Genomic DNA, 25,167 nt, shown 5'->3' on the forward strand with positions numbered 1-25,167 from the left:
CCTTCTAACATGAGGTTCTCTATCCGTTCCCCACTACCCTGGGGGAGGGGGATAGGAGGTTACAGTCTCAAGGTAACAGAGTTGCAGATGCTTCTCTTCTCTAGACCATCTCCCAAGCCACAGAAACTTGCAGGGGTGCTCCGGTCCTCAGGCGCATCATCACCTACCCCACTCCCACTCTCCACCCCCGTTTTTCCAGACACTGGTGGGCATCAATGCAACAAATTTCTCCTTCTTGCCCCTCCTCCCAATTCTCATCCCCCCACCCCGTCACCCCACATTGCCAATTTGTAATTCAGACACGCGGGGATGAGGCTGGTTCATTGCCAAGCTGAATCCGGGCAGCCTGGGGGCAAGTTGGGACCCCAGAGACTGCGATCTCAGCCTGAGCTGGACTCCCCGTGGGCGCTGAGAGTGCCGGAAGTCGTTCGGTGGCAGCCGGCAGCTCAGGACCCGCATCCCGGGACGCTCTCCGCGCCCCCCCCCCCCCGCCACCGCCCGCCCCAGAGCACCTAACGTCCGGCCACGCGTGTCCTAGCCCCAGAGATGCTCCAGCCGCCGGGCACTGCCGGGGGCCCCTTACCATCTTCTGGGCCGGTCCCTCCACTGTCCTGGGCATCCCTCGGTTCTGACTGCAAAAGTGCTTGTGCCCTGCACCGCTCGGCAACTTCGCGTCTCTACCCTGTGGGCATCAGAGACCCGAACCCTCCCAGACGGAGGAAGCCGAGGACGCCCCAGTCCCAACGGCTCCTTAACAGGCAACACTCATGCAAGCCGAGGACACCCTCGCCACACAGACCTCACTCGGGTTGTCAGCAAAATCAAGCAAAAAAGAACAAATAAAAAGGTGCTCATACCTAAAGACGAAGGCTCCCTGTCATGACAGGAGGACACTTGAGGTCTCCGGCTTAGAATAACAGCCTCCGTGCCAATGCAATGACCCGGGCCGCCCGCACCTCCGGCTTTGCAGCTACCCTGAGCGCGCTCACTCGGGTGAAGGGACAAAGGGTCGCGGGAAGCAGTCGGGTCCCCGCGTCCAGGCCCCGGCGCCGGCGGCCCTCCCGCGTCAGCTACCGGCAGCTGCGGCGCGGGCTGAAGTTGCGGGGCCGGCAGCGCGTGGAGCGAGCGCGGCGGCCGCGCGGGGGGCGGGGAGCGCGGAGCGCGGAGCGCGCGGGGGCGGGGCTCGGCCGAGGGGCCGACGGCGTCACCCGGGCGGGGAGGGGGCGGGGCAGCCAGATGCTTGACAGTTACTTCAGCCCAACTCCGAAGGGTGAGCTTTGCTGTCTGCGTCCAGCGGATCGCCGCCACGCCGAGCTCCTTGGCACTAGCTGGTGTCACCGCTTTGGAGTTATCCTTGGAATTCGCGCAGGAGACCGAGTGCATCGGAGGGAGAGGGCAGGGGAGAACAGCCGAGGCCATGAAAGGCCCTTTCGGCTAACCTTTTGGTACTTAAAAGAGAGGCTGTGTATTGAAACAATGCGCTGGGGCGACTCTGGTGGTGGTGGTGGTGGTGGTGGTGGTGGTGGTGGTGGTGGTGGTGTGTGTGTGTGTGTGTGTGTATGTGTGTGTGTGTGTGTGTGTGTGGCGGTGAAGTTGGTTGCCCACGGCACGACGTTTGCTTTGTATGGGCTCTCCTCTAGGGCCTGTTTGGGCACAGAGATCTCATAACAATGGGGAGAAACAGAGTTGTTGTTTTTTTTTTTTCTTTTAATTTTGTTTTGGTGGATTTGAACTATATATAAAGGTTTCCTTTAGGAGAGTGTGGATATGACAGAGACATTCCATAGAAAGAGTCTTTGGAGTGGAAATTGTCCAAGACAGGGAGTCTACAAAGACCCAGAGACAAGGTCTCTGCCTCCATCCTTAAATAGGGAATCCCTTATACCTCAGTTTCCTTATCTGTAAAGCCACCATTCTGAATAAATTGTGTACGTAGAATATGTTAAATAGAATGGTACTGCAAGGTGCATCCGCCCTCCCCAGCTTGAAATTCAGTCACCTTGTGAGGGAGTAAGAGTTGATGAGCATAGATATGAACCAGAAGGGAACATTTGAGGACACTGTGTCCTTATCCAGTTGTGATAAGGAGACTGCATCCTCAGGCCTGGACTCTAGGCCACCCAAATCATAGCCTAATCAATGACATCATAACCAACCAATGATACAACAGTAGGAGCAGAGTGCGCTTGATGCCTAGAAAGGGCACCCCAAAGCAAGCTCTGGTCACTGTGTCTCTGCCTTCGACCATGAAGGGCAGCCTGAGCAGTGAGTGCCTTGACAGGCTGAACACTTCATGACAGCTGGATTTTTCCAGACACCCACCTCCCTCTGTCTTTCTTCCAACTTACTAAATAGCTCCTGACAGCACTCAGTCTTCCCACATACACTTTCCTTCAGAAGAGAAAATGTGTTGAGCAAATGATACGAACATTCCTGGCAACTAATTCCTCGTATGTGTTCAGTACTGGTATATTCTGGTCAATATATGTGTCCCTAGTGAGTTTGGTTGACTTGACGTAATCCTTATGATGCTGAACACTACAGTTCATTGGCTATCTTCTTTCCTTTTTTAAAAAAATCTTTATTGGAGTATAATTGCTTTACATTGTTGTGTTACTTTCTGCTGTACTCAAAGTGAATCAGCTATATGTATACATATATCCGCATATCCCCTCCATCTTGAGCCTCACTCCCACCCTCCCTACCCCACCCCTCTAGGTCATCACAAAGCATAGAGCTGATTTCCCTGTGCTACACAGTAGCTTCCCACTAGCCATCCATTTTACATTTGGTAGTGTGTATATGTCAATGCCACTCTCACTTCGTCCCAGCTTCCCCCCCACCCCATGTCCTCAAGTCCATTTTCTACATCTACGTCTTTATTCCTGCCCTGCCACTAGGTTCATCAGTACCGTTTTTTTGTTTGTTTTTTCCCATTGGCTACTTCGTATACCCTAGATTCTGGAGCAGATACTTTAGAAGCACTGTATCATTTATTCCTGACTATAAGTCTGCAGTAGGTATTATTGCTCCCATTTCATGGATGGGAAAACCAAGATTCAAGGGAGTTAATGTGAGTTGTCCAAGGTGACACAATTGAATCAACTTTAGATACATGTGCAAAAGCTGGGTTTTGGCACCTGAAAACATGGGTGGTAGTGGCCCCACTATCCTGTCTGTCATAGATCCTTGTTCTTCTCTTCATTCTGGACCCGGGTTCGTCTCTGTTGTATCCCTGTTGATACTTGACAGCTGAGCCCAGGTTTTGTGGGTATTTCCTGACTCTATCTCCTTTCTCACTTCCTTTTACCTATCTGATGACTCCCCCAGTCCTTTTCAGCATCAATAAATCTGAGAGTCACAAAGGTCCAAACAGCTGCACAACTCCCATAGCACCCCTTGGCCTCTTGGTAGCTATTAAAATGGCCATAAATAAGACTGCTATTGAAACATTCATTCATACAATAAGTACTTGTGGAGAACTGAGAAAGGGACGGGGGATAAAAGAAGGACTGCTCCCCCCACCCCCACCCCTCAAAAAGTTTACAACCTAAATGGCGATAATGAGATTAAGAATGGGAGCTGAATCACATTGTTTAAGACAATGCTGAAATAGAGCACAAGGCCAAGTAGGATTAAGTCAAATGATACACTCATCCCCCCACGCCCCCACCCCCGCTAAGTAAGCAAAACCAGCCGGGAGAGAGAGGATGGAACCTGGATACTCTTCTTAAAAGATAGTTAGAATTAGGGCCAGTGAAAGAGAGGCAGTTCTAAAGGTAGACTGAGGCACTTTACAGAGGACTACATGGGGTTCTAGGAATGATCTGCACATAAACAGCTTAGAGGGGTATTCAAGGGCCCACAGTGGGGCCTCATCTCATTCAGTTCATGGCTTTAAGTCATGTTCATGTGCTAAAGATTCCCAGATTTATATTGCAACTCAGAACTCTCCTCTGAGGTCAGATATCTGAGTACCTACCTAAAATTCCTGTTAATTTCTTGCTGCCCAATTCTTGATTCTCCTCCCCCAAAACCAAACCTGGTCCTCCCCTATACTTAACCATCTTAGTTAAAAAAATAATAAATAGCACCAATATCCAACCAGTTGCTAGAGGGCCAGAAATCTAGAAGTTGTTACTGATGCCTCTTTTCCCTTTACCTCCCACACGCAATTCATCAACAAAACCTGTTGCTTTTGTCTCCAAGACACTTCTCATTCTTGGTTACTCTCTCCAGCTCTACTGCCATCACCCTTCTCTGAGATCCTTCATCTCTAGACTGTATCGCTTATCTCCTTGCCTCCAGTTTGCCCTTCCCTAGAATCCATTCTCCACTGTGGCGGGCCAACTTTAAGATGGTCCTCAATGATTCCCACCCCCTAGTATTCACACCCTTGTGTAATCCCTTCCCCATGAGCGTGAGTCTAGTGACTTACTTCTAACCAATAGAATATGGCAAATGGGCTGAGATGTCACTTTCATGATTAGATTATAAAAGGTTTTGATTTCTATCTTGCTAGCTGAATCTGTCCCTTGTTGGCTTCGATAAAGCAAGCTGCCATGTTGGAGAAGCTCATGTGACAAGGAACTGAGGTCCTCTGTTCAGTAGCCCACAGAAACTGAATCTCGCCATCATCACGTTAGCGTGAAAGTGGATCTGTCCTCAGTCCAACCTTCAGATGAGACCCCAGCCCTGGATGACACATTGATTGCAGCCTGAAGCTAAGCTGTGCCTGGACTCCTGACCCACAGCAACTGTGAAATGAGAAGCATGTGTTGTTTTAAACAGCTGAATTTGTGACAATTTGTTATGTAGCAATAGAGAACTAATACAGAAAGAGTAATCTTTAAAAATAAAAATTATGCTGTGGTCACTCTCCTGCTTAAAACCCTGCCTTCATTCCCCATTTATTATAGAATAATATCCAAATTCTACGCCAATGCTTACAAGACCCTGGTGAGCCAATCCCTTCTAGTCCTTCCAGCCTCACTCATGCCTCTGGCTTCCCTCTTACTAAGCTCAGGTTACTGACTCAGGTCACAGGGCCTTCTTTCAGTTCCTTAAACATGCCAAGTCACTTCTAAGAGAGTTCTTCCCTGACCACCCACATCTTTAAGTATATCCTTCCCCTCAGTTATTCTTTTTGAATACCCTGTACCTTTTATAGCACCAGCTGTAAATTGTAATGGTTTTCTTTACCTTTTTAGTTGTTGTTTGTCTCTTTTTCACTGGACTGTGAGATCATAAGGGTAGAGACAGTTTCTGTCTTATATACCATATCCCCACAGAGAACAGGGGCTCAATAACTACTTACTGAATGAAAGATGAATAACTCTGCCATTCTGGAGCACACCTGTACTCTTACCTTGATCTTTTTATTACCTTGTCAACACCACCGCCCACCCCAGCCTATCTCCATCCATGTAGCCTTCACCCGTTTCCTAATAGCCACATCTATTCATCAAGATCCAGTTTCAGTACTCTAGTTTGCATCTGTTTTTCCCAGATCTCTTGCCCCATTCCCTGCCCTCTCACTTCAGAACTTTCATAACATCTTAGCTCTCAACATCTCCCGAGATGCTGGGCACCTGCCACCTTGTATTACAGCTATTTGTGTAGAGTCGGATGGTTCCAAACATTTCTCCATTTACCTCATTCTAGAGACAGAGGCCTGGAGAGAAGCACAGATATGCAGGAAAAGTCTTGGGAGAAATAAGAGCTACTGCAGATTAGCATCAGAGCTAATAGGCTACCGAGGAAAAATCTGGAGGGGTGGGAGCAGGGTCTAACACCTCCCCTGGAGAGAAGCAGACTTTCCATTTCCCCACTATATTAGTCTGCTAGGGATGCCATAACAAGATACCACAGACTGGAGGGCTTAAACAACAGAGATGTATTTTCTCACAGTTCTGGAAGCTGGAAGTCCAAGATCAAGTTTCTGGCTGATTTGATTTCTGGTGAAGGTTCTCTAATTCATCTACCTCAGAAACTTCCCTGATCAAAGCATTCAGAGATTCCCTGGTGAAGCCCTTAAACCTCACCCAGGGAAACAGTGAAGGCCAGAGCTTGTTAGGCATTGGGGTGGGGATGTTACAGAAAACTCTGCTAGTGTGAGAGTTCGTCACTCTTTAACACCAATGGAGAGAAAGATTCCCTCCAAAGGAGTAACAGCTTAACACAAGTTCCCCTCCCCCTGTCCCACCCATGTATCAATTTTAATTTAAAAATCCCTAGGTACAAATGATAGCTATTATTTCAACAAGCTATTATTTCAACTCAGGTGCCAGGCACTCTGCTAAGGGAAGGAGCCACAGAGGTAAATAGGAAGGTCATGGAACCCATCTCGGGGAGCCTGGTGGTGAGGACAGCGGTAAATAACTCTGGTGGGTGTTATGAAAGAGGAAGTACTATGGGTGCTACGGGAACTGTGATTATTTTTGGTGCCATAAAACAGGGTGTTTGAACTTCAGCAGCACTGAAAATGGTCTCTTCTAAAAACTGAATTTTATCCTGTTTTTCTCTCATGGGCATTTTTAAAGCCAGTTTTTGTTTAGGGAACAGAATTGGCAATGCCAGGCTGATTATTCTTTGCACCACCAATCAATCCTAGTAAATGCATAATTCATTAGAAGAAAGCAGAAGGGCATCCAAAGTGCAGCCAATTTAGTTTCCTCATTTAGAGCATCAGATATTTAATGCAGAATTCAGAACATGTCTGAAGACCCACTGCCATTGTGCAATGAAGTAGATGCTCTGATCAGAAGGTCCCGGAGATTTGGTTATATCTAGGGACCTCTATCCATTTATATTCCTATATATTCCTTCTGCCTATGATACTTCCTACTTCTACCTTTTTGCTTGGGCTATTTCCACTGCCTGGAAATTTTCCGCTGAGAATTGCCCATCACTTTTTCTTTTACCTCTGATGTTTGTCTCTGAAAACCCTGTCTAGCCTAGAAAGACCCGTTCAAACACTACCTCCTTCCCAATGCCTTCTTGGCCCTCTAAACCCTACCTGCATCCTCCTGCAAGTCCCTTGTGTGTCCCCTGAATAAGACCCTATCACACACCTTCCTTCTGTCATAAATATTTGGTACACATCTCCTCATCAGTTTATAAATTCCTTGATGTCAGGAACTATGCTTAATACCACTTACATGATTGTAACCTCTATATTAATGAGCGTAGAGAATTGTCAGTGAATATTGACTACGTTAGGAATGAGCGCATACAGTGCCCCTGCTGCCTTCTATCACCTTTTCTCTTGGAAAAAGTGCATAACAAGCCTGTATTTATTGACATCAGAGCTGTACCTACAGAAGTATGTTTCCACCTGACAAATGACAGCTGGGTCTTGCTTGCTGCTTTCTGAACTGGTGAGAGCTAAACCCCATTTTCCTTTGCCCATGTCTGGTACTGATGATAAGGTCCTCAAGGGAGTAAACATCTCAAGCTGTTGTTTTCTTACCATCGTCACACGCATCTGCTTGCACAATGGGAAACTAGTCTGGCCAACACCCTTAGCATTTTAGTATGTCCCAGGAGCGGATGTCCCGGGGGGGCTGAAATCAGGCCTATGCATTAAGGCAAATGATCTCAATCCTAGACCCTGCCTTCACCCCCACTTCTAGCTTCTGCACCAAGTGACCTAGAAGTTGCATGGGTGGAAGGTAGTCAGCAAAATGTTCAAGGCTGACAGGAAATAAAACATGTCTTACATGTAGCAAGCAATCCCCTTCTGTCCAGCAACCTGAGATTGGATTTCTCACACATTATTATTATATTACATGTAGAGGTCATTTTCTGCAATAATACAATCTATAAAAATCACTTCCCAATTTTTTGGTCTCAAGACCCATTACACAATAACACAATCTAGACTAGCCATTTTATATAACATATATGTATATACATAGGTTTATGTGTATATGTACTTGGAGGGCATTATGCTAAGTGAAATACATCAGACAGAGAAAGACAAATACTGCATGATATCACTTATATGTGGAATCTAAAAAAGACACAACAAACTAGTGAATATAACAAAAAGCAGACTCTCAAATATAGAGAACAAACTAGTGGTTACCAGTGGGGAGAGTAAGGGGAGGAACATTATAGGGAAAGGGGGTTAAAAGGTACAAACTATTAGGTATAAAATAAACTACAAGGATAGAATATGGGGAATATAGCACATATTTTAATAACTATAAATGGAATATAACCTTAAAAAATTGTGAACCACTATATTGTACACCTGTAACTTATATAATATTGTCTATCAACTGTACTTCAATTTTTAAAAAACCCACATTTATATATATAACATAATCTAGACTAAACCCTCTTATATTTTTAAAAATTGTTGAGGACCTTGGGGACCCACTGAAAGAGTCTTGGGAAACTTGATGGCTTCTCAGACTATATTTTGAGAAACTCTGGTCTAGACTGACAAACATTTTGGTAGAATATTAACTTTATAAATTCCTATAGCTCTGAACCCGGCTGAAGGCTGAAGGTAAATAGTATAAATCTAACAAATATTATTGCACAAAGATATTAAAAGAAGTATAAAATAATGCAGAATGAATGTAGAAGTGACTGGAAGCATGCGCGTGTAAACACAGTGCTAGGTACTGGACATGTAGACTCTTTTTAAGGTTCTAAAATGGACTTTTCCTTCATAATGAATCCCTTCCCTTTTCTCTCATTATTAGGGGAAACATAAGAGAAGAGCTTTGTCTGTAAGGTTCGCCAAGGTGATTTATTTATATTGTGTCCCTGGGCCCCCTGCAGTCCCTGGCTTGCAGGTTGTCCCACGTGACCCCTTCCTGTCCATTCTCCACCTTTCTCTCTCCTGCTTCCCGCCCTGGGGGTCCCCAGGTAGGGACCACATCAACGACTGCCCTGTGATGTCCAGTAGGGTTCGGCCAATGGGGAGCCCCAACAGGAGATCGGAAAAAGGTAAAGGAGTGAGGTGAGGATATTAATTACCTGGCTCCTCCCTCTGAGGTCACATTGGGCTGGCTGTGCCCCTTCCTAAAAGACAACTGCTCTCCCCCCCACCCCCTCAAGGCAGCCCTCTCTACACAGCTCTCTCTCCTTGAAGATTCTAGCAACCTCTTCCTCTCCCATCCTTTGGAGCCAGGTGGTGTTGGTCTCTCTCTGCCCTCTGGTTCCCCCACAATCCACCCATACCTCTGTAAGTCATCTCTTTGTAAATAAACCTTCTTGGAATTATTCTAATGGAAGCTATCGGTTTCCTGACATTGCCCTGACTGATACACATTAACAATAGTGTACTGATTATTGAAAAAAAAATTAAATCTGTTTTTATCCAGTCATTCATATTTTTAAAATATTTCTTAAGTAACTCCTTTAATTATTTTCATTTCTCTTTCAATTTTAGGCAAGATCTGTTGTTAATCTCATTCAATTCCTTTCCTCCTTACTGCCCCCCAACGATGCACAAATCTTTTCAAAGTTTGGTCCCTCCCTAACTCACGAAATTGAGATCATTAACTTCAGGAGGTGATTTTAGGAGGAATTACGGGCCCAGAAGCCATTTTACTTAAAACTTTGTCACTGGTTGTTAATCTTCACCATCTTCATGGACATTATTCTGGAGTCCAGCTCACATCGGAAACAGGTCTCTGAGGTTAAACGGCTGTCACTACCACTCAAGCAAAGTTAGAGAGAGCTGGAGGGAGTATCAAGGTACCTTAGAACACAAGGGAAAGATTCTGAAGCCATGACAGGTTCCTCCTGGCTGTTCGCTCTTCTCTACAGCTGCTCTCATATTCCTGCTCCTGGGCCTTGAGTTCAGCTGCATGTTTCAAAGGCCAGGGCCGCCTCTGTGAGGCCTGGAAACCATTAGCTATCCCTGCTAGCTTCAGCGTCCGGTGCCTCCCCCTACTAACATACATTTTATGCCCAATCGGGATACTGGATACAAAGCTCCATCCCCGTGGGCCCCGCACAGTTTCACTTTGCAGAGGTGAAAGTGGAAATCTGACTCCTGCAGCCAGGCTTGCTCAACCCACAAAGCCTTCTTTGGTAGCAGGGACGAGACCTGGCCCCACTTCCCCTCTTTCCTTCTCTGCTCACACACAATCCACATCCCTGGCAGCTTCGGATAGGAGCCGTGACAACAGGACAGGGCGCTGTTACCCTCCATGATTAGCCAGGCGGGCAATGCTGCTGTAATATCACAGCATTGACAGAGCTCTCACACCTATTAAATTATTCACGCCACCCAAGTGTAATCAGCCATCACGTTTGAAATAGGTCATTCACACTAAGGCTGTTTGGAGGTGAAAATTTCACAGGGATGGCACCAGATCCAAGTGCTTTGGCTTCATCCGATCTCCCAAGTAAGGGGCTGCTCCAAGCAATCCCCTATTAAATATCTTTCATTGAATCGCAGTTATGTTTTCATGAGCAGCAGCAGGAAGCATCTGGAACAGCTGTCTGCTGGCAGGCACAAGAGCTGTGGGCTGGAAGGCTATATGTCAGCCTCTTCCTTCAATGACCTGTCCTCAACGAGCCTCAAGGGGCTGCTTGAGGAAGATAAATCTGAACACCTGCTCTCATTTGTTCTCTGCGCCCAAGACGGTAGTTGGGTCAGAATGAGGATGTAAGCACTGGGCAAGGGCAGGTTTTAGAAGAACGAACGCACACAGGCCTCTCTGAGAAGTGCCTCTCAGCCCTGGGTGCCGCATTCAAAGAGGAATTCAAGTTCAACAGCTGTGGGGCGTGTGCCCCTGCATTTCAGATCCTAATTCACAGACATCTGGGCCTGTTCGGCACTCAGGATACACTTGCCCTCTTGTTGGCATAGATATACTATTCAACTCAAGTGCCTGGTGGAATACAAATATTTGACTAGCTATTGTAAGGTCTGGAGAATTACTGCTGTGTTAATATGTTCTTTTAATGGTTTTTGAGGATACGAAAGACTATCTTACAGGAGGAAGAACAATTTCCCCCTAGGATTAAAGTAAGGTGACTGAAGACATAGTTCACGGGATTTGAGTTAAAATACAAGCAAATGTGCTGATTGCTAGCGCTTGACTGTTAAATGGATACGTTACTGAGGGAGGCTGATAAATCTCCTTGGGGAAGGGAAAAAAGGCAGGGAGTTGAGCAATGGGATTGACCCCTTGCCTGCCTTCTATTAGGAGAATAAGAATAAAAACCCCTAAAGAGGTCTCTTTAGCTGAGATGCTACGGATGTACAGCCTAGGAGCGAAAGGGAAAGAGATGCAAGCTTTTTTTTTAATAGAACGTTATTGGAATATAATCGCTTCACAATACCGTGTTAGTTTCTGTTGCACAATAAAGTGAATCAGCTATAAGTATACATATATCCCCATATCCCCTCCCTCTTAAGCCTCCCTCCCAACCTCCATATCCCACCCCTCTAGGTCATCTCAAAGCACCAAGCCGATCTCCCTGTGCTATGCTGCTGTTTCCCACCAGCCAACTATTTTACATTCGGTAGTGTATATATATTGATGTTACTCTCACTTCGTCTCAGCTTTGCCCCCCCCCCACCCCATGACATCAAGTCCATTCTCTATGTCTACGTTTTTATTCCTGCCCGAGATGCAAGCATTTTAACGTGGTGAGCGTAGCACCAAAAGCAGAGAGGCCACGTGAAGATGGAAAGTTCATGGATGCATTTCCATAATTATTCTATATATCAGAACAGTGCTCCCAAGGATGTTAAGCTCTCTCCTTCAAATATTCACCTTCAAGAAGGCTGCCCAGGGCTTCCCTGGTGGCGCAGTGGCTAAGAATCCGCCTGCCAATGCAGGGGACACGGTTCGAGCCCTGGTCCGGGAAGATCCCACATGCCGCAGAGCAACTAAGCCCGTGTGCCACAACTACTAAGCCTGCGCTCTAGAACCTGTGAGCCACAACTGCTGAAGCCGTGCTCCACCGCAACGAGAAGCCTGCGCACCGCAACAAAGAGTAGCCCCCGCTCGCCGCAACTAGAGAAAGCCCGCACACAGCAATGAAGACCCAACACAGCCAAAAATAAATATAAATAAAATAAATAAATTTATTAAAAAAAAAAAGCCTGCCCAGATGATCCACCACTTCCCCCGATCTTTCCTTTAATTTCCTTTAAGTGTTTTGCACAGTTTGTATTGCTTCTCCAGCTCCTGGTTTTATGCAACAGCCCATATAGGTTATACAGCCCAATCCCCATAAGCTAGAGATAAATCTATGAATAATTCTCATTTATGCATATGCTGCTTTATCATCAACGTTTCAACAGATATTTCCTAGTGCCCACTATTCTGGGTACTTGGAGTGGGACTTCATGAAGTCATCCCCTATTTATATCTAAACTATCTCAAAGTGGACTCCTGCTTCCCCATCAAGGCCATACTACCCCAACGCAAGCCTGCTTCTCCAGCAGCCTTCCTCATCTCAGTAAAGAGCAGCATTATCCTTCCAGATGCTTGGGCCAGAGTCTTGGAGACATCCTTGGTAACATTTCCCTCCTTACCTCCAGAATTCAATCGGTATCAGGCCTGCTAAGTTCCCCACCAATTCTCTCCTGGACTGTTGCCATCCTCTTCTAACTGGCTTCCCTGCTTTTGCCTTTTATGCCCCCATTTTAATTTTCCAGACAGTAGTCAGAATGGTACGCGGGCCTCTCCCTGTTGTGGCCTCTCCCGTTGTGGAGCACAGGCTCCTGACGTGCAGGCTCAGCGGCCATGGCTCACAGGCCCAGCCGCTCCGCGGCATGTGGGATCTTCCCGGACTGGGGCACGAACCTGTGTACCCTGCATCGGCAGGCAGACTCTCAACCACTGCACCACCAGGGAAGCCCCAGAATTATCCTTTTGAAAGGCAAATCAGATTATGTCACTCTGCTCAACATTCACCAATGGCTCCCCATCTCCCATAGAGCAAACCCCAAATGCATACAATGGCCTGTAAGGCTTATAGGAGCTGGACACCCTCCCTCCTAACAGAAACCTCTAGGGTTGCAGCTTCTACTGCCCTTGGCTGTGCTCACATCGTGCTGCAGCCACACTGGCCTCCCGACTCTCCCTGGAACATTCTTCTCCTGATATCCAAGTCGGCCCTGAGGTCCCTTCGAGCCTCTAGAGCCGAGTAGAACTGAATCCAGCACATGGTAGACTATCAACAGATAGTCTTTAATGAATGAAAAAAATACATCTTCTATCCCTACATAGTTCATAAGCTCCTGAGGGGCTGCATCTGCTAATTATGCTACTCCTTTCTAGAGAAGCCTCGGTAAGTGCTAATCCCAAAATATTTATGCAGAGATTTTAAAAACGATTCCCAGCTAGGCAGACATTGGTAGAAAAAATTCCCAGACCTCATTCTTACACAACCTGCTATGGAGAAAACAGTCTTTCTAAGACTGTGTCAGATATGCCCAGCCCTGGGCAGAATCAGCTCCCTGGGACCATTTCTATCTCACCTGGGTATTCAGTTCCCTGTTGTTAAACTTACATGGCTCAAGAAAAAGCAACCTTTTTGCAGACTTTCAGGAACTGTCTGGTTCTTTCCTGTTTTGTTTTGTTTTTTGGGGGTACCCATTCCTAACTCTTTTTTTTTTAATGTGGAAATATATATATGTTATATACGTACGTAGATATAATACATGTAAGATTTACCACCTTAATCATTTTTAAGTCTACAGTTTAGTAGCACTAAGTACATTCACACTGTTATGCAACCAATCTCCGGGACACTTTTCATCTTGTAACACTGAAAACTGAAGCTAGACCCATTAAACAACAACTCCCCATTTCCCCCTCTGCCTACCGCCTGGCAGTCACCCTGACATTTTCTGTCTCTATGAATTTGACTCTCTACACACCTCAGATACATGAAATCATACAGTGATGTGTCTGGCTTATTTCACCTAGCTTAATGTCCTCGGGGTTCATCCATGTTATACCATGTGTCAGAATTTCCTTCCTTTTTAAGGCTGAATAATATTCCATTGCATGTATAGACCATATTTTGTTGACCCATTCATCTGCTGATGGACACTTGTGTTGTTTCTACCTTTCGACTATTGTGAATAATGCTGCTGTGAACATATGTACAATTATCTCTTCAAGACCTTGCTTTCAGTTCTTCTGTGTATATGCCCAGAAGTGGGATTGCTAGATCATATGTTAAAGAACTAATTTTAACTTTTAATTTTTTGAGGAACTGCACCTGTTTTCCATAGTGACTGCACCATTTTATAGTCTCACCGGCAGTGTACAATGGCTCCTGAGCTCTTTTTATAGTAAGATATTTTTCCCCTCCAGCAAGTTAGAACTGCTCAGAGATGCCTAATAGTGCTAAACATTCCAGCTCCTTCCAATGCTTAGCAACCAGGAGCCGAGCGGCCCCCACTGAACGAGCGAGGGTGTGTGTGGTGGTGCTTTTCGCTCTTTCCTTCGTGCCTGTTTTGAAACGGCTTTCTTGTCCTTGAATTAACATGCAGGCTGAGTGGACATCCACGGGTCTGCCCTACAGACAGAGGGCAGTGGGCAAGAGCCAGCACTGTTTTGGGGATGATCAAAGCTCTGCTAATCCCTTGTAATCTCCTAACGTAAAGGGGATATATTTCCAATTTGTGGTTTCTTTGAAAGATGCCCCCAAGGTTGGCACTATCACTTTTTGATGAATTGGGAGACTTGGAGTGGTGTGTGTGTGGAAAAGCCAAGGAGACGGCCTCGAGTCATGTTCGTGCATCCGTCATCTCTTGCAAGGAGGTCCAGGGTTTCAGATCTCGGGGACAAAGAACCCAAAGAGTCAAATGAGGAGGAGAGTGCCTTGGAGTCATGCAGAGGAGTAAGTGGGAAGGACCCTGGACACCTCCTGTGCGTCGCCTTCTTTCACCTCACTTATCGGTGGGCGGGGAGAACAGGCCTTAGTCCTCCTGTGTGTCTCTGCTTACATCATGCTGCCTTCTCTGCCCTCCCCCACCCAGCGCATTCTGTCTTTGGTTTTGTCTTGGACTGTTAATTTTTCATCATCCTACCAGTTGGTGTTACAGAGCAATGTAATATGGGGACGTGTGTTCTCTTAAAAATAATATTTAAATAAAAATAAGAGGGGATAAATCTTCTCTTAAATGGGGATTTTAAAATGATAGGGAGCTTCCCTGGTGGCTCAGTGGTTGAGAGTCCGCCTGCCGATGCAGGGGACACGGGTTCGTGCCCCGGTCCGGGAAGATCCCACATGCCGCGGAGCGGCTGGGCCCGTGAGCCATGGCCGCTGAGCCTGCGCGTCCAGAGCCAGCCTGTGCTCCCCAACGGGAGAGGCCACAACAGTGAGAGGCCCATGTACCGCAAAAAAAAATAATAATAATAATAAAAATAAAATGATAGGACCCTCTCACCGGCATGAAAAGGGGAAGAGCTAGTGGGAGAGACAATGACCTTAAGAGGCAAAATGATGGAACGTGATGACCTAAACCAGGGGTCAGCAGGCTTCTTCTGTAAAGAGTCAGATAGTAAGCATTTTAGGCTTTGGGGCCAAGAGGTAAAAAATGAGGAAATTGTATACTTACATATAACAAGAGAGAAAACAAACTTTCACATTTTTTATGGACAAAATTCAAAATATAATAATTAATAATTGAGCTTTTTTTTTTTATAACACCAGTCTATTAAGGAGAAGAATGGAATTCTTTTTCTTTGGGATAACATCTTGCTTAATTGAAGTTCAAGGTCAATGTTCCCTATCACCAAATCGATTTGCAAATGTCTGTCTTTTTGTAAAAACCATTTATGGCAGGCCGTACAGAAACAGGCAGTGGGCTGGGTCTGGCCTGCAGGTTTGCCATCTCCTTCCCCTGCCAAGAGGTGGGTAATGAGCTACTGACTCACTATGTGCAGTTTTCAATATTGCCTGGTAGCTTATAAAGGCACAAACATCTGTCTTTTGGGTGTATCATTAATGTTAGGAAGACACACAGGGCTTTTTTCTGTCCTCTTCACTCTAGTCCGTGGTGTAAATGACAAGATGTGTTGTCTTTTCTCATACAGAAGAGGATGCTTCTGACCCAGCAGCAGTTGTCCTTCCAGGAGTCGGGAGGACCTGGGCTGACCCTCCCCAGTCTCCCCTCCTACAGCTGGGACCATTTCCAGCCTGACCAGTTATGTGCCCTAGTCCTAACTTTTATTGAGTGGTGCTCAATAAAGATTTGGTGATTAGTTCACAGTGGGTAGATCCCATTAACTTGCTCTCTGTCCCATGAACTATTATTATAAACAACTGAACTGATGTTTGTCCTCCTGTGTGCACATTAATATATTGACACACAAATATACATAAACAGATTACCATGATTTCTCCAGGAGGTTTTACCACTGAAAATATTTTAAAAAGCAATGGAAGTGAAAACAAAGCAAAACACCACTAGAGGAAACGTCATAGAGGCTTTGTTTAAAATCTTAATTACTGTCCTAAAATGCCATTAACATATGTATAATTCAAGTTTCAATAAGTGTTATCTTTAAATTAGAAATGGTTTAACAAATATAGAGAGTCCAGCCTTTATCAAATTACTTTTTAAAAAGTACTCTGTAAAGCGGCATGCAGAGGCAGTAACTGTGGTGTGTTTACCCCAAGTAAATATTTACCCAGGAGAAAGGGCCTTTGTATTGTTAAAGATACTGTTAAAGATATGATTCTTCACCTCCAGCTTTCCTGACCAAGGCAAAGGGGACTCTCTCCACAAGAAAACTGCCATAGCTTATATCACTCTTTAATACTCAAAGGATTTTCAGAGGGAGACCAGATTGGTTAAAGCCAAAAAAAAAAAAAGGTAAGAAATCACAAATTCATTTTGTGCCAAGTGAAGGGGTTATTCTGAGTCCTGCCTTTGTCAAATGGTGGAGGTCGGATAGCAGCCAGGCTTGTTAATTCATGAGCCAGACGCACCTCTATATTCCCAGGAAAGCATTTGAAGTGAGCAGTCTCAATAGCTGTGCTCTCATCAGCTTGTGTCTTTGTTAATCACAGGCCAAGAGTAGAAGAGGAGAATTGTATAGACTTGGGAGACTGGGACAGCTGAGAAAATCACAATTAAAAAATCACTGACATTTACGTAGTAAGTCCTTACTGGTTTTCCATTATCGCATACATTATCTCCTTTAACTTCAAGCAGTTTGTGGGGGAGGTCACCACCACCACCGCCACCATCTTTATCACATTACCATCATCACCACCCCAGCATCATCACCATCACCGTAATTATCATCATCTCCAAGTGGAAGAAGGAAAGTGAAGATTCTGAAGGGTTAGGTAACTTGCCTAAAGTCAAGCTACTAGTAAGTTGAATTAGGTCTTTTGAGTCCAAATATTTTGGTCTTTCAGCTATGCTATCTTCCCTCAGTTTGGAAGTCTGAATGGTAAAAAAAAAAAAAAAATCAAAGATTTACAAACATGGTGGCTCTAGAATTTTTGGATGCCAAGTACTTAGTACAGCAATATGGCCAGAAAAGGGGTCTGTCCTCCACTGGAAACTGTTTGCAGCGTAAGCATATGATTTTTTACTCAGATTATAGAGTTCAAATCATTCAAAATAGCAATGTTTTCTGAAAAAGCTTTTTATCATGCTTTATATTTGGACTCTAAATTCTAATTTATTTTTTAGTCTTTAGAGCTGCTAATGGAGATTAATAGTGGGCTGAGGCATGCCCCACCTCGAAGACATCCTTGGTAACCCTGAACATATAAACCAGAAGTTGAAGGAGAAGAGATTGTTTTTCAGAGATTGTTTTTCGTAATATTTCAGTCATATAATTTATCTGAAAGTGGTTAAAAGTGCCTTCTACGAATCCTATCTGCATATTAGATTCTTTGACACACTTTTCTTCAAATGCCATTCTATCAGTTCGTCGGGCTGTTATAAATAGGAAGGAAAATCCCACCATAGAACATGTTTTCGTATTTACTCCCTGTCAGAGTTTCCTGAATGCCAATTCATAGAGTGAAAAAAAAAATCTTCAACTGCTCAACCAGCTGACTCAATTTATGATCTGAAAGTCAAGTTATTTTCTTCCTGGTTCTCGGCTCATCACTCCTTACACTGAATGGGCAGTTTAGAATGACGTCAAGAGGGAGAAGAGACCAGCCGGTGTCCCCCTGTTGCTGCTTGAGTTGTACAGTATAAACATTTAAACTCTTAACTCCCAGTGATCCAAAGACTAAGAAGGAAAGACTTGCAGTGAAAAGGTGGCACCGTAACCTCGTCACTTTCCAGACGGGCAGCAACTTGTTTTTAGTTCTCTTTATTTTATTTAGAAATAATTATTTCCTAGGGTTAAACCTCCTAATACAGCAGAGATGACATACCCTCAAGATCTTTTCTCTGTTTACTAGGTTACCTATTAATGACAATCTTTACAAAGGTTGACACAGTGTTTTCTCTCTCCCTCAGTTGGGAAAATAGACACCTCACCCTGCCAAAAGTTCACATTTTCCTCACTTTTATATTTAACATCTAGAATTTTTTACTTGTATCCATCATTGATCTTCAAGTGTCTTCTGCCTGAAGCCTCTGTTAAGCAAGTTGAGGCATGAAAAAGCATAAGATATGGAAAGTCCACACATGAAAGAATGACGATAATATAAATTATCATTAACTTGCCTCTGGAGTGAAGCTGGCCATTATACCTGCCTTTTGATTGTTATCCCAGCGTATATGTCAAAATCTTTCTCTTAAAAATATCTAAAAGTGATCAAGTAAATTGTCATTTTTCTTGAAGGGAAATTCTTGATGAGTGATGAGATACACTCCGTCTACACAGCACAAAATGAAGTGGTTTTTCAGCTCAAACGACCTGGTTTGTCTATCAACAAGGATCGAACACTTCAGATTCTTGACAAATCCCTTCACTCTGCAGTGCACACATGGTATGGAATCATCACCCGCCTAGTCGGCCAGGCATCTCCACATTTTAGGCGCCCGAGAAACCAGCCCCCAATCCAGCCTGGAACTTACTGTCAAGGAAGTACATGAACGTTCAATATCCCACCAGCCCCTGCATTGTGGTTTCATTTTCTTCCGTCCATTTTTACTTGACAGGAACAGTCACTATTTTTTTTTCTTCCTCTCTGTCCTTCTGGTACTTGAAACAGTCATTTCAACTTGACTCAACTAATACCTTTTCCTTCTTTAAAATCTCTCCTGAAACCAAGTGAATTGCAAACATTTTCATTAAACATCACAGCCGTTTGGTAAACAATCAACAGACAAAATTTAGCCATCCAAAAATAAATGAGAAGTGGAATAAGCCTACACTTGCTAAGCACAGTAAAACATGTGAGGTATAGGTAATGGGATACATCACATTTCTTTAATAAATAGGTTGACTTCAGTAAGTGAAGTAACTCCCATCAAAGAGCAAGGGCAATACTCCCAACTTATTTCACTGCTTTGGTCATAACAACTACACATTTCCTTTTTTTTTAAACTATTTTCCCCCCATACAAACAACGGGTATGCATATACTTGTAGTTTTCAACTCAAGTCCTGTAGAAGATATACTCAAGGCTATCTCATACGATTCCTAAAAAGACTTTACTGGCTGCCTATAGAGATATTAAGTAAGCATTTAAAATGCTTTCTTTGTGATTCTGGGCCCCTTTTTGGCTTTGGCCTGATCTAAATAAGTCACCCTGAGGTCACTGGGGGCCATAAATCAGGGGGGTGGACGGGGGGCTAAGACGGCCTGCATAGCTTTAGTGCAATGTGCTATTTTAGCTTGTGCCCCTGAAATGACACCATCTCTTTGGCACCAGCCAAAGTAAGCTTCCTAGACATCTATGGGAAGGGAATGTTTTGCAGTAATCCAAGGCATAGGTCACACAGGCATGAAATATTGTGGGGAGGTCTGTGTCTGCTCCAGACGCTGTGACAAATAAAGTAGGGAAAACAACTTCCAACCAAAACAGTTTATCCAGGATTCCAGGAATGGAAATTGACCCAAGCAATCTCGGCAAACTGCGAAAGCAAAGAGTGGCCGACTTTTTTTAACACAGGAAACTAAGGCAGCCTCTTCCTGTCCCGTCTCCAATCCCATTACTTGGGTCCACTTGAGAACCCCAGACATGGATGTTTTTGAGAAAGGGCTGACATAGCTAAATAACAATTATTATATCTACGTGCTATAAAATGTGGCATAATCAAACAAAAAGGTCCAACTCTCTCTCTAACCAAGGCACATACACTTTTATGTTCTCTTTCTTAACACTTTTTCCATAGAGGGTATGGACTTAACCAGTCTGAACTTTCAGGATTTATTGGTTTTGTACATAATCTTAATTTAATCTCTTCTTCCTTCTTTCTCTTAATTTTGGAAAGGGCAAATGTAATTCAGTAAATATCAAAACATGCCAGATTACAACAGGTTGCAGAATTGTTTACCCATTAAAAAAAATCTACCTTGGCTTCATAAGCAGTTTACACAGAAAGACAAAGTGGGTATCTATTCTATACTTACAATTCTCTTTTTGTTAAAACTTTTGCAATTTTTTTGCTCTCTCTGAGCTGAAGATCCCATCGAAAGGGAAAAAAATGCTAACTTACTTGGCTTGGGGAAAGGAGGGAGGTTTGGTTCGAAAGTGTGTGGCATTTTTTTTCAAGCATCTGTCAGTCTCTTTAAGAGCGACAGGTAGCTAATGGTCGAGTGGACTTCCCTTTGAGTTTCTCTCTATCTGGGAGAGTTCTTCTCCTTTGGGGAGTTTGAAACAACTTTCCTAGATACTGTAATCCAGGACAGGAGAAGTATTCTTATGCTATGCTGCATTGTACCAGAACATTCGAAGGTCTGGCAAAGCTTTGCAGTTTCCTGTGGTCTTTCTAGAAGCAAGATTTTAAAAAGACATGTAAGTGTCCAGGGACTATATAAGCCTGAGAAATACTTTGCACACATGACCGTGAACTCGTGCAGTTTTATTATTCTAATCATTGCACTTGACCACAGATTACCGAGCACTGCTGAAAACAAAGGCAGTGAGGGCTTGTGGTTCTAAGGAAAGAAGGACTGCAACTTTAACTTGTGCCAAGGAGTAATTCTGACTGCTAACCTACTGGCTGACCACCACCTGGGGAACTGTTTCCTCCCACACACGAATCCTGTTCTGTTCTTGAAAGCTGGCCAAGGGCCTCCACTGTGCGTGACACTTTTTTTCTATTATTATTATCGCCATCATAATTGTTAGAGTTATCATTACTATTATTATCCATCCAGCTATTTCTACTAACATACACCAGACTGGCTGTCAAGAAGGCACAGTGACAAAACAGATGAAAGCCCTTTAATTTGATAAGTTTGAAACAACAATGGGAAAGAAGCCCTCTAATTCCAATTACTGGTTTTTCAATAGCTTGGTAATCAAACCAATCATTCCCCCAAGAAGGAATAAAGTCTACTGAATAGTAACCATTTTCTAAATGGCATGGTGATATGAAAATAAATAAATACATAGTGATATTTGGAAAGCCAACCTGAGGTGCGGGTGGGGGAGGGAGGGAGAGAAAGAGGAATAAAATATTAGGGTTTCTGGGGGGTAGGTGGGTGACTGCTTTTCTCTCTCTCCCTCTTCCTCTCTCCCTCTCACTAATCATATGCAACGCTCCTCTAGAACAAGAGCAAAGTTACACACCAATGCTTCTTAATTTCGTGAACTTTAACATTTTCTTTAACCACAGTAAACAACAGCTGAAGCAAACAGGATCTCAGAAAGGCAGTTAAAAAAATATATTGCGAGCATGACTCAGTTTTTTCTTCCCAGATCTTTATGTGGTCCATAAATCTAAATGGATTATATATACTTTTAACCAAATGGACCTAAATTCTAAATTTGTTTTTCTTTAGGGGGAAAGGGTCCTTTAAAAATGTGGCCATTGCAAGGAAATATGGTTACCTTGGTAACAAGCTCCTAGGCATCTTCCTTCCTTTATGTTAGAGGAAACTCACTGGACCGAAAGCTTTCTGCTTTCTTAGGCATGTTAAAGTGAGCTTAAAGCATGGAGGAAAGCTAGAGCAAGCTTGAACTCTTCTAGGTAGATGTATGCCACTGTGCAGAAAAGATGAAGTAATAGAATGCTGGAGCTTTTCAAATGAGATCTGAGAGATTGTGTAATCAACACTCTTGTTTTAGGTAAAAAATGAGGCTCAGCAAGATTAAGTAAGTGACTTGCCCAAGATCCTACATCTACATAACAGCAGGTGCAGGGCTACAATCCAGGCTCCGGACACCTTGTCCAGTGCTGTTTCCACCCAGGCATACATCTGAAAAGTGGTTTATGAACTGATTTTCTGTAATAAGTCCTATTCTGAATATACTAGGTTAACCAGACATGTGAAAAAACTCTGTGCAGAATTCCTTTTATACATTGCTTTCTAACCTATTCTAAGAACCCATTTTTGTGAACACATAGTCAGAATTAGTATTTATTGAGTGCTTACCATGTCTGAGGCACTATTCTAAGCACCTTCCCTGTAACAATATTTAATCCACACACCATCCTAGGAAGTTAGCACTCCATTTATAAGTGAGTCAACTGAGAGAGAGATTAAGTAACCAGCTCAAAGTCATAGAGTGAATTAAGTGGCAAAGCCCAGGCAGTGCAAGTCTGGAGAGGAAGCTCTTGACTATTACCCTGCAGGGAGCTTACTTAAAAAGAAGGAACTACCCGGACAAGCTTTCACATAAATAGGCAAACATGATCCATGACTCTGAAAACTGAATACAAATATGCTGGATGTTGGACTTGCAAGGATTCTCTCTCTAATCTTTAGAGATTAAGTTAAATGAGATAATCAGTCTGGAAAGTACAAAGCATATCACCTGTGAAGTACAACACAAATGTTATGAATCTATTATGAAGATACCCTGTACAACCCAATAGGTATTATTGTCCCATCTCACCACCGAAGAAACAGAGGTTTAGTTTAGCAATTACTTTGCTTAAATCACATAGGTAACATGAAGCAAAATGAGAATTTGAATCGGAATCTTGTGTGACTCCCCGCTTGACTCTTTACCGTGCTGTTGAGGTTGAAATAATCACATTGATACACATTGAGAATCATGAACGCTCAAGAGAGAGATCTTACTCATCAAGCCCTGCTTTGCTGAGGTCTTAATTCTTTCCCTCAGAGTGGGGCCGCTCACCTATCCGTCTATAGGTGGCGCTCTTTAGCACAGTAGCCATTGGTAAAAGAGAAAAATCCCTTTGGGGGAAAGAAATGTGGCCTGGCATTCTGGAGGTTGGGTAGATAATTACCAAATTGTCCCATTTAGGCTTATCTTCCTAGTTGTAAACATGTTCTAATTCCTGAAGGGAGTAACTAAGTATGTATACACAGAGAAAACATCTTTTTTTTTTTTTTTTTTTGCGGTACGCGGGCCTCCCACTGTTGTGGACTCTCGCGTTGCGGAGCACAGGCTCCGGACGCGCAGGCTCAGCGGCCATGGCTCACGGGCCCAGCCGCTCCGCGGCATGTGGGATCTTCCCGGACCGGGGCATGAACCCGTGTCCCCTACATCGGCAGGCGGACTCTCAACCACTGCGCCACCAGGGTGAGCCCACAGAGAAAACATCTTTAAGTAGAAGTGAAAGCTGAGGAATGGAGCCTAAGATCAAACTTCGAGTCACAGTGGCTCTACCTGTCACCCAAGTAGAGCAACAGCTTGAGAACATGGCAAACAGCAAGGAAGCTGGGGGGACATTCTTTAAGCTGGTTGAAATTGTGATAAAAACCCAAATTATGGTTTTAAATATTTCTGAGGCTACAACAAAAGTAATGTGAAGACAGACATCAGTAATGGTAACCTCCTAGATGACTAGATTACAAGGGATTCTTATTATGCTATACTCTTTCATTTGTCTTCAATGAACTTGTACTACTTGGGTAACTGCAAAAAATTTTACTAGAGCTCCTTTAAAAAATTACTTGATAAGAGTTTTTTAAAAACTACCAGATACGGTTCTTGCGGAAACCAACAAGTTTATGAGGTCCCGAGTCCAGAATACCACTTCTTTAGACAGTTCCAAATTCTTGAAAAGCTCTTGCCTACAGCCCAACCTCATAGGCAGCATTTGATTACAAGGCATCTGTAGATTACAAGATTAGCCATTTCAAATTGCAACCCTTACAGTCAAATCCCACAACACTGGTCTACCTGGGGAAACCTAAGCGGCGCAGTTGATGTCAGAAACTAGCATGGCTGCTGCCTCCCAGCCTGGAAGAAGAGGAAAAGGGAAAGGCAACTGAGACAGGGTTGGGGTGCCAAATAAGTCCACGGAAGAGTGGAGAGGGCAAGACCCAAAGGCAGAGAGAGAAAAGAAGGACAGGTGGGTAGTGCAGAGCAAAGCAATATGGCACTGTGGGGCACCATCCCCGGCCCATCTGTCCAACTGCTGCCCTGCAGTCCTGCTGTGTGCTGAGCACGGAGACAGACTTATTTCCTTAAGGTGTTAGACAAGAGAGCACAGAAGAGGGACAAGGGGAAATTTTAGTACTATTTTCTACCCTAAACTAAACCTTTGGTCATGACTTTAAAAAAAAAAATTATTTGGAGGAACCATTCAGTTCCCTTGTCCCGGGTTCTGCAGTGTACTTCTGGGGTGCCAGCCCATCCAGGATGCTTTCAAAGTCCTCAAGTCCCTTACCCAAGCCGGGCCACAGTTTCCAACAGTGTCAAAGCTAAGCAAAGTAGATCAGAAAGGCTCCTGCCAGAATGACGTGTTTACCTTCACAAAAAACATCATCCTCTTCATCCATCGGGAGCTCCTCGGAGTCTAGATACTGCATCTTGGAGCCGGCAGTCAGCGTGTGCAGTGGCCTCAGCAGCTACCCTGCCCTCGGAGGCGACTTCCTTTTCCCAGCTTGGCTAAGCGCCCCGAGAGGGCAGCGTCCGCCTCTGCCCTCGAGAAAGCAGCTTCATTCATATGAACAGGCTTCGTGAGCCTTTTGAAGAGTGCATTCCAGGTGGGGTAATTTTCACCACTGAGAAGAAAGAATTTTTTTCTTTTTTTTTTTTTGGAAGGGGGCTGCAGATCCGGTTGGAGCTGAACAGAGATAGCGCTTAAAGTCTGAGGGCAATGAATTCTATTTCAAAGCGACAGCTTTCATATTTTCTTAAAGAGGAAGG

The 25,167-nt window shown here is 44.2% G+C and overlaps 1 protein-coding gene across 7 annotated transcripts in view; it reads right to left on the reverse strand.

The window, feature by feature from the left end:
* RIPOR2 (RHO family interacting cell polarization regulator 2) overlaps positions 1-25,167 on the reverse strand; it is a 210,242-nt gene that overhangs the window by 86,916 nt on the left and 98,159 nt on the right. The window contains exon 1 of one of the 7 annotated variants that reach the window (XM_019945182.3): positions 24,767-25,013. The exons of 1 other annotated variant lie outside the window; for it this stretch is intronic. In XM_019945182.3, coding sequence (XP_019800741.1) covers positions 24,767-24,827 — 61 coding nt within the window. In that variant the 5' untranslated portion in view covers positions 24,828-25,013. Of the gene's footprint in view, positions 1-857; positions 1,458-24,766; positions 25,014-25,167 lie in introns of those variants that run through there. 5 more of the 7 variants (XM_073810403.1, XM_019945180.3, XM_073810402.1 and 2 more) reach the window with 5 other exon arrangements.

This window comes from Tursiops truncatus, chromosome 10 (genome assembly GCF_011762595.2).
Source record: "Tursiops truncatus isolate mTurTru1 chromosome 10, mTurTru1.mat.Y, whole genome shotgun sequence".
NCBI classification, from domain to species: Eukaryota; Metazoa; Chordata; class Mammalia; order Artiodactyla; family Delphinidae; genus Tursiops; species Tursiops truncatus.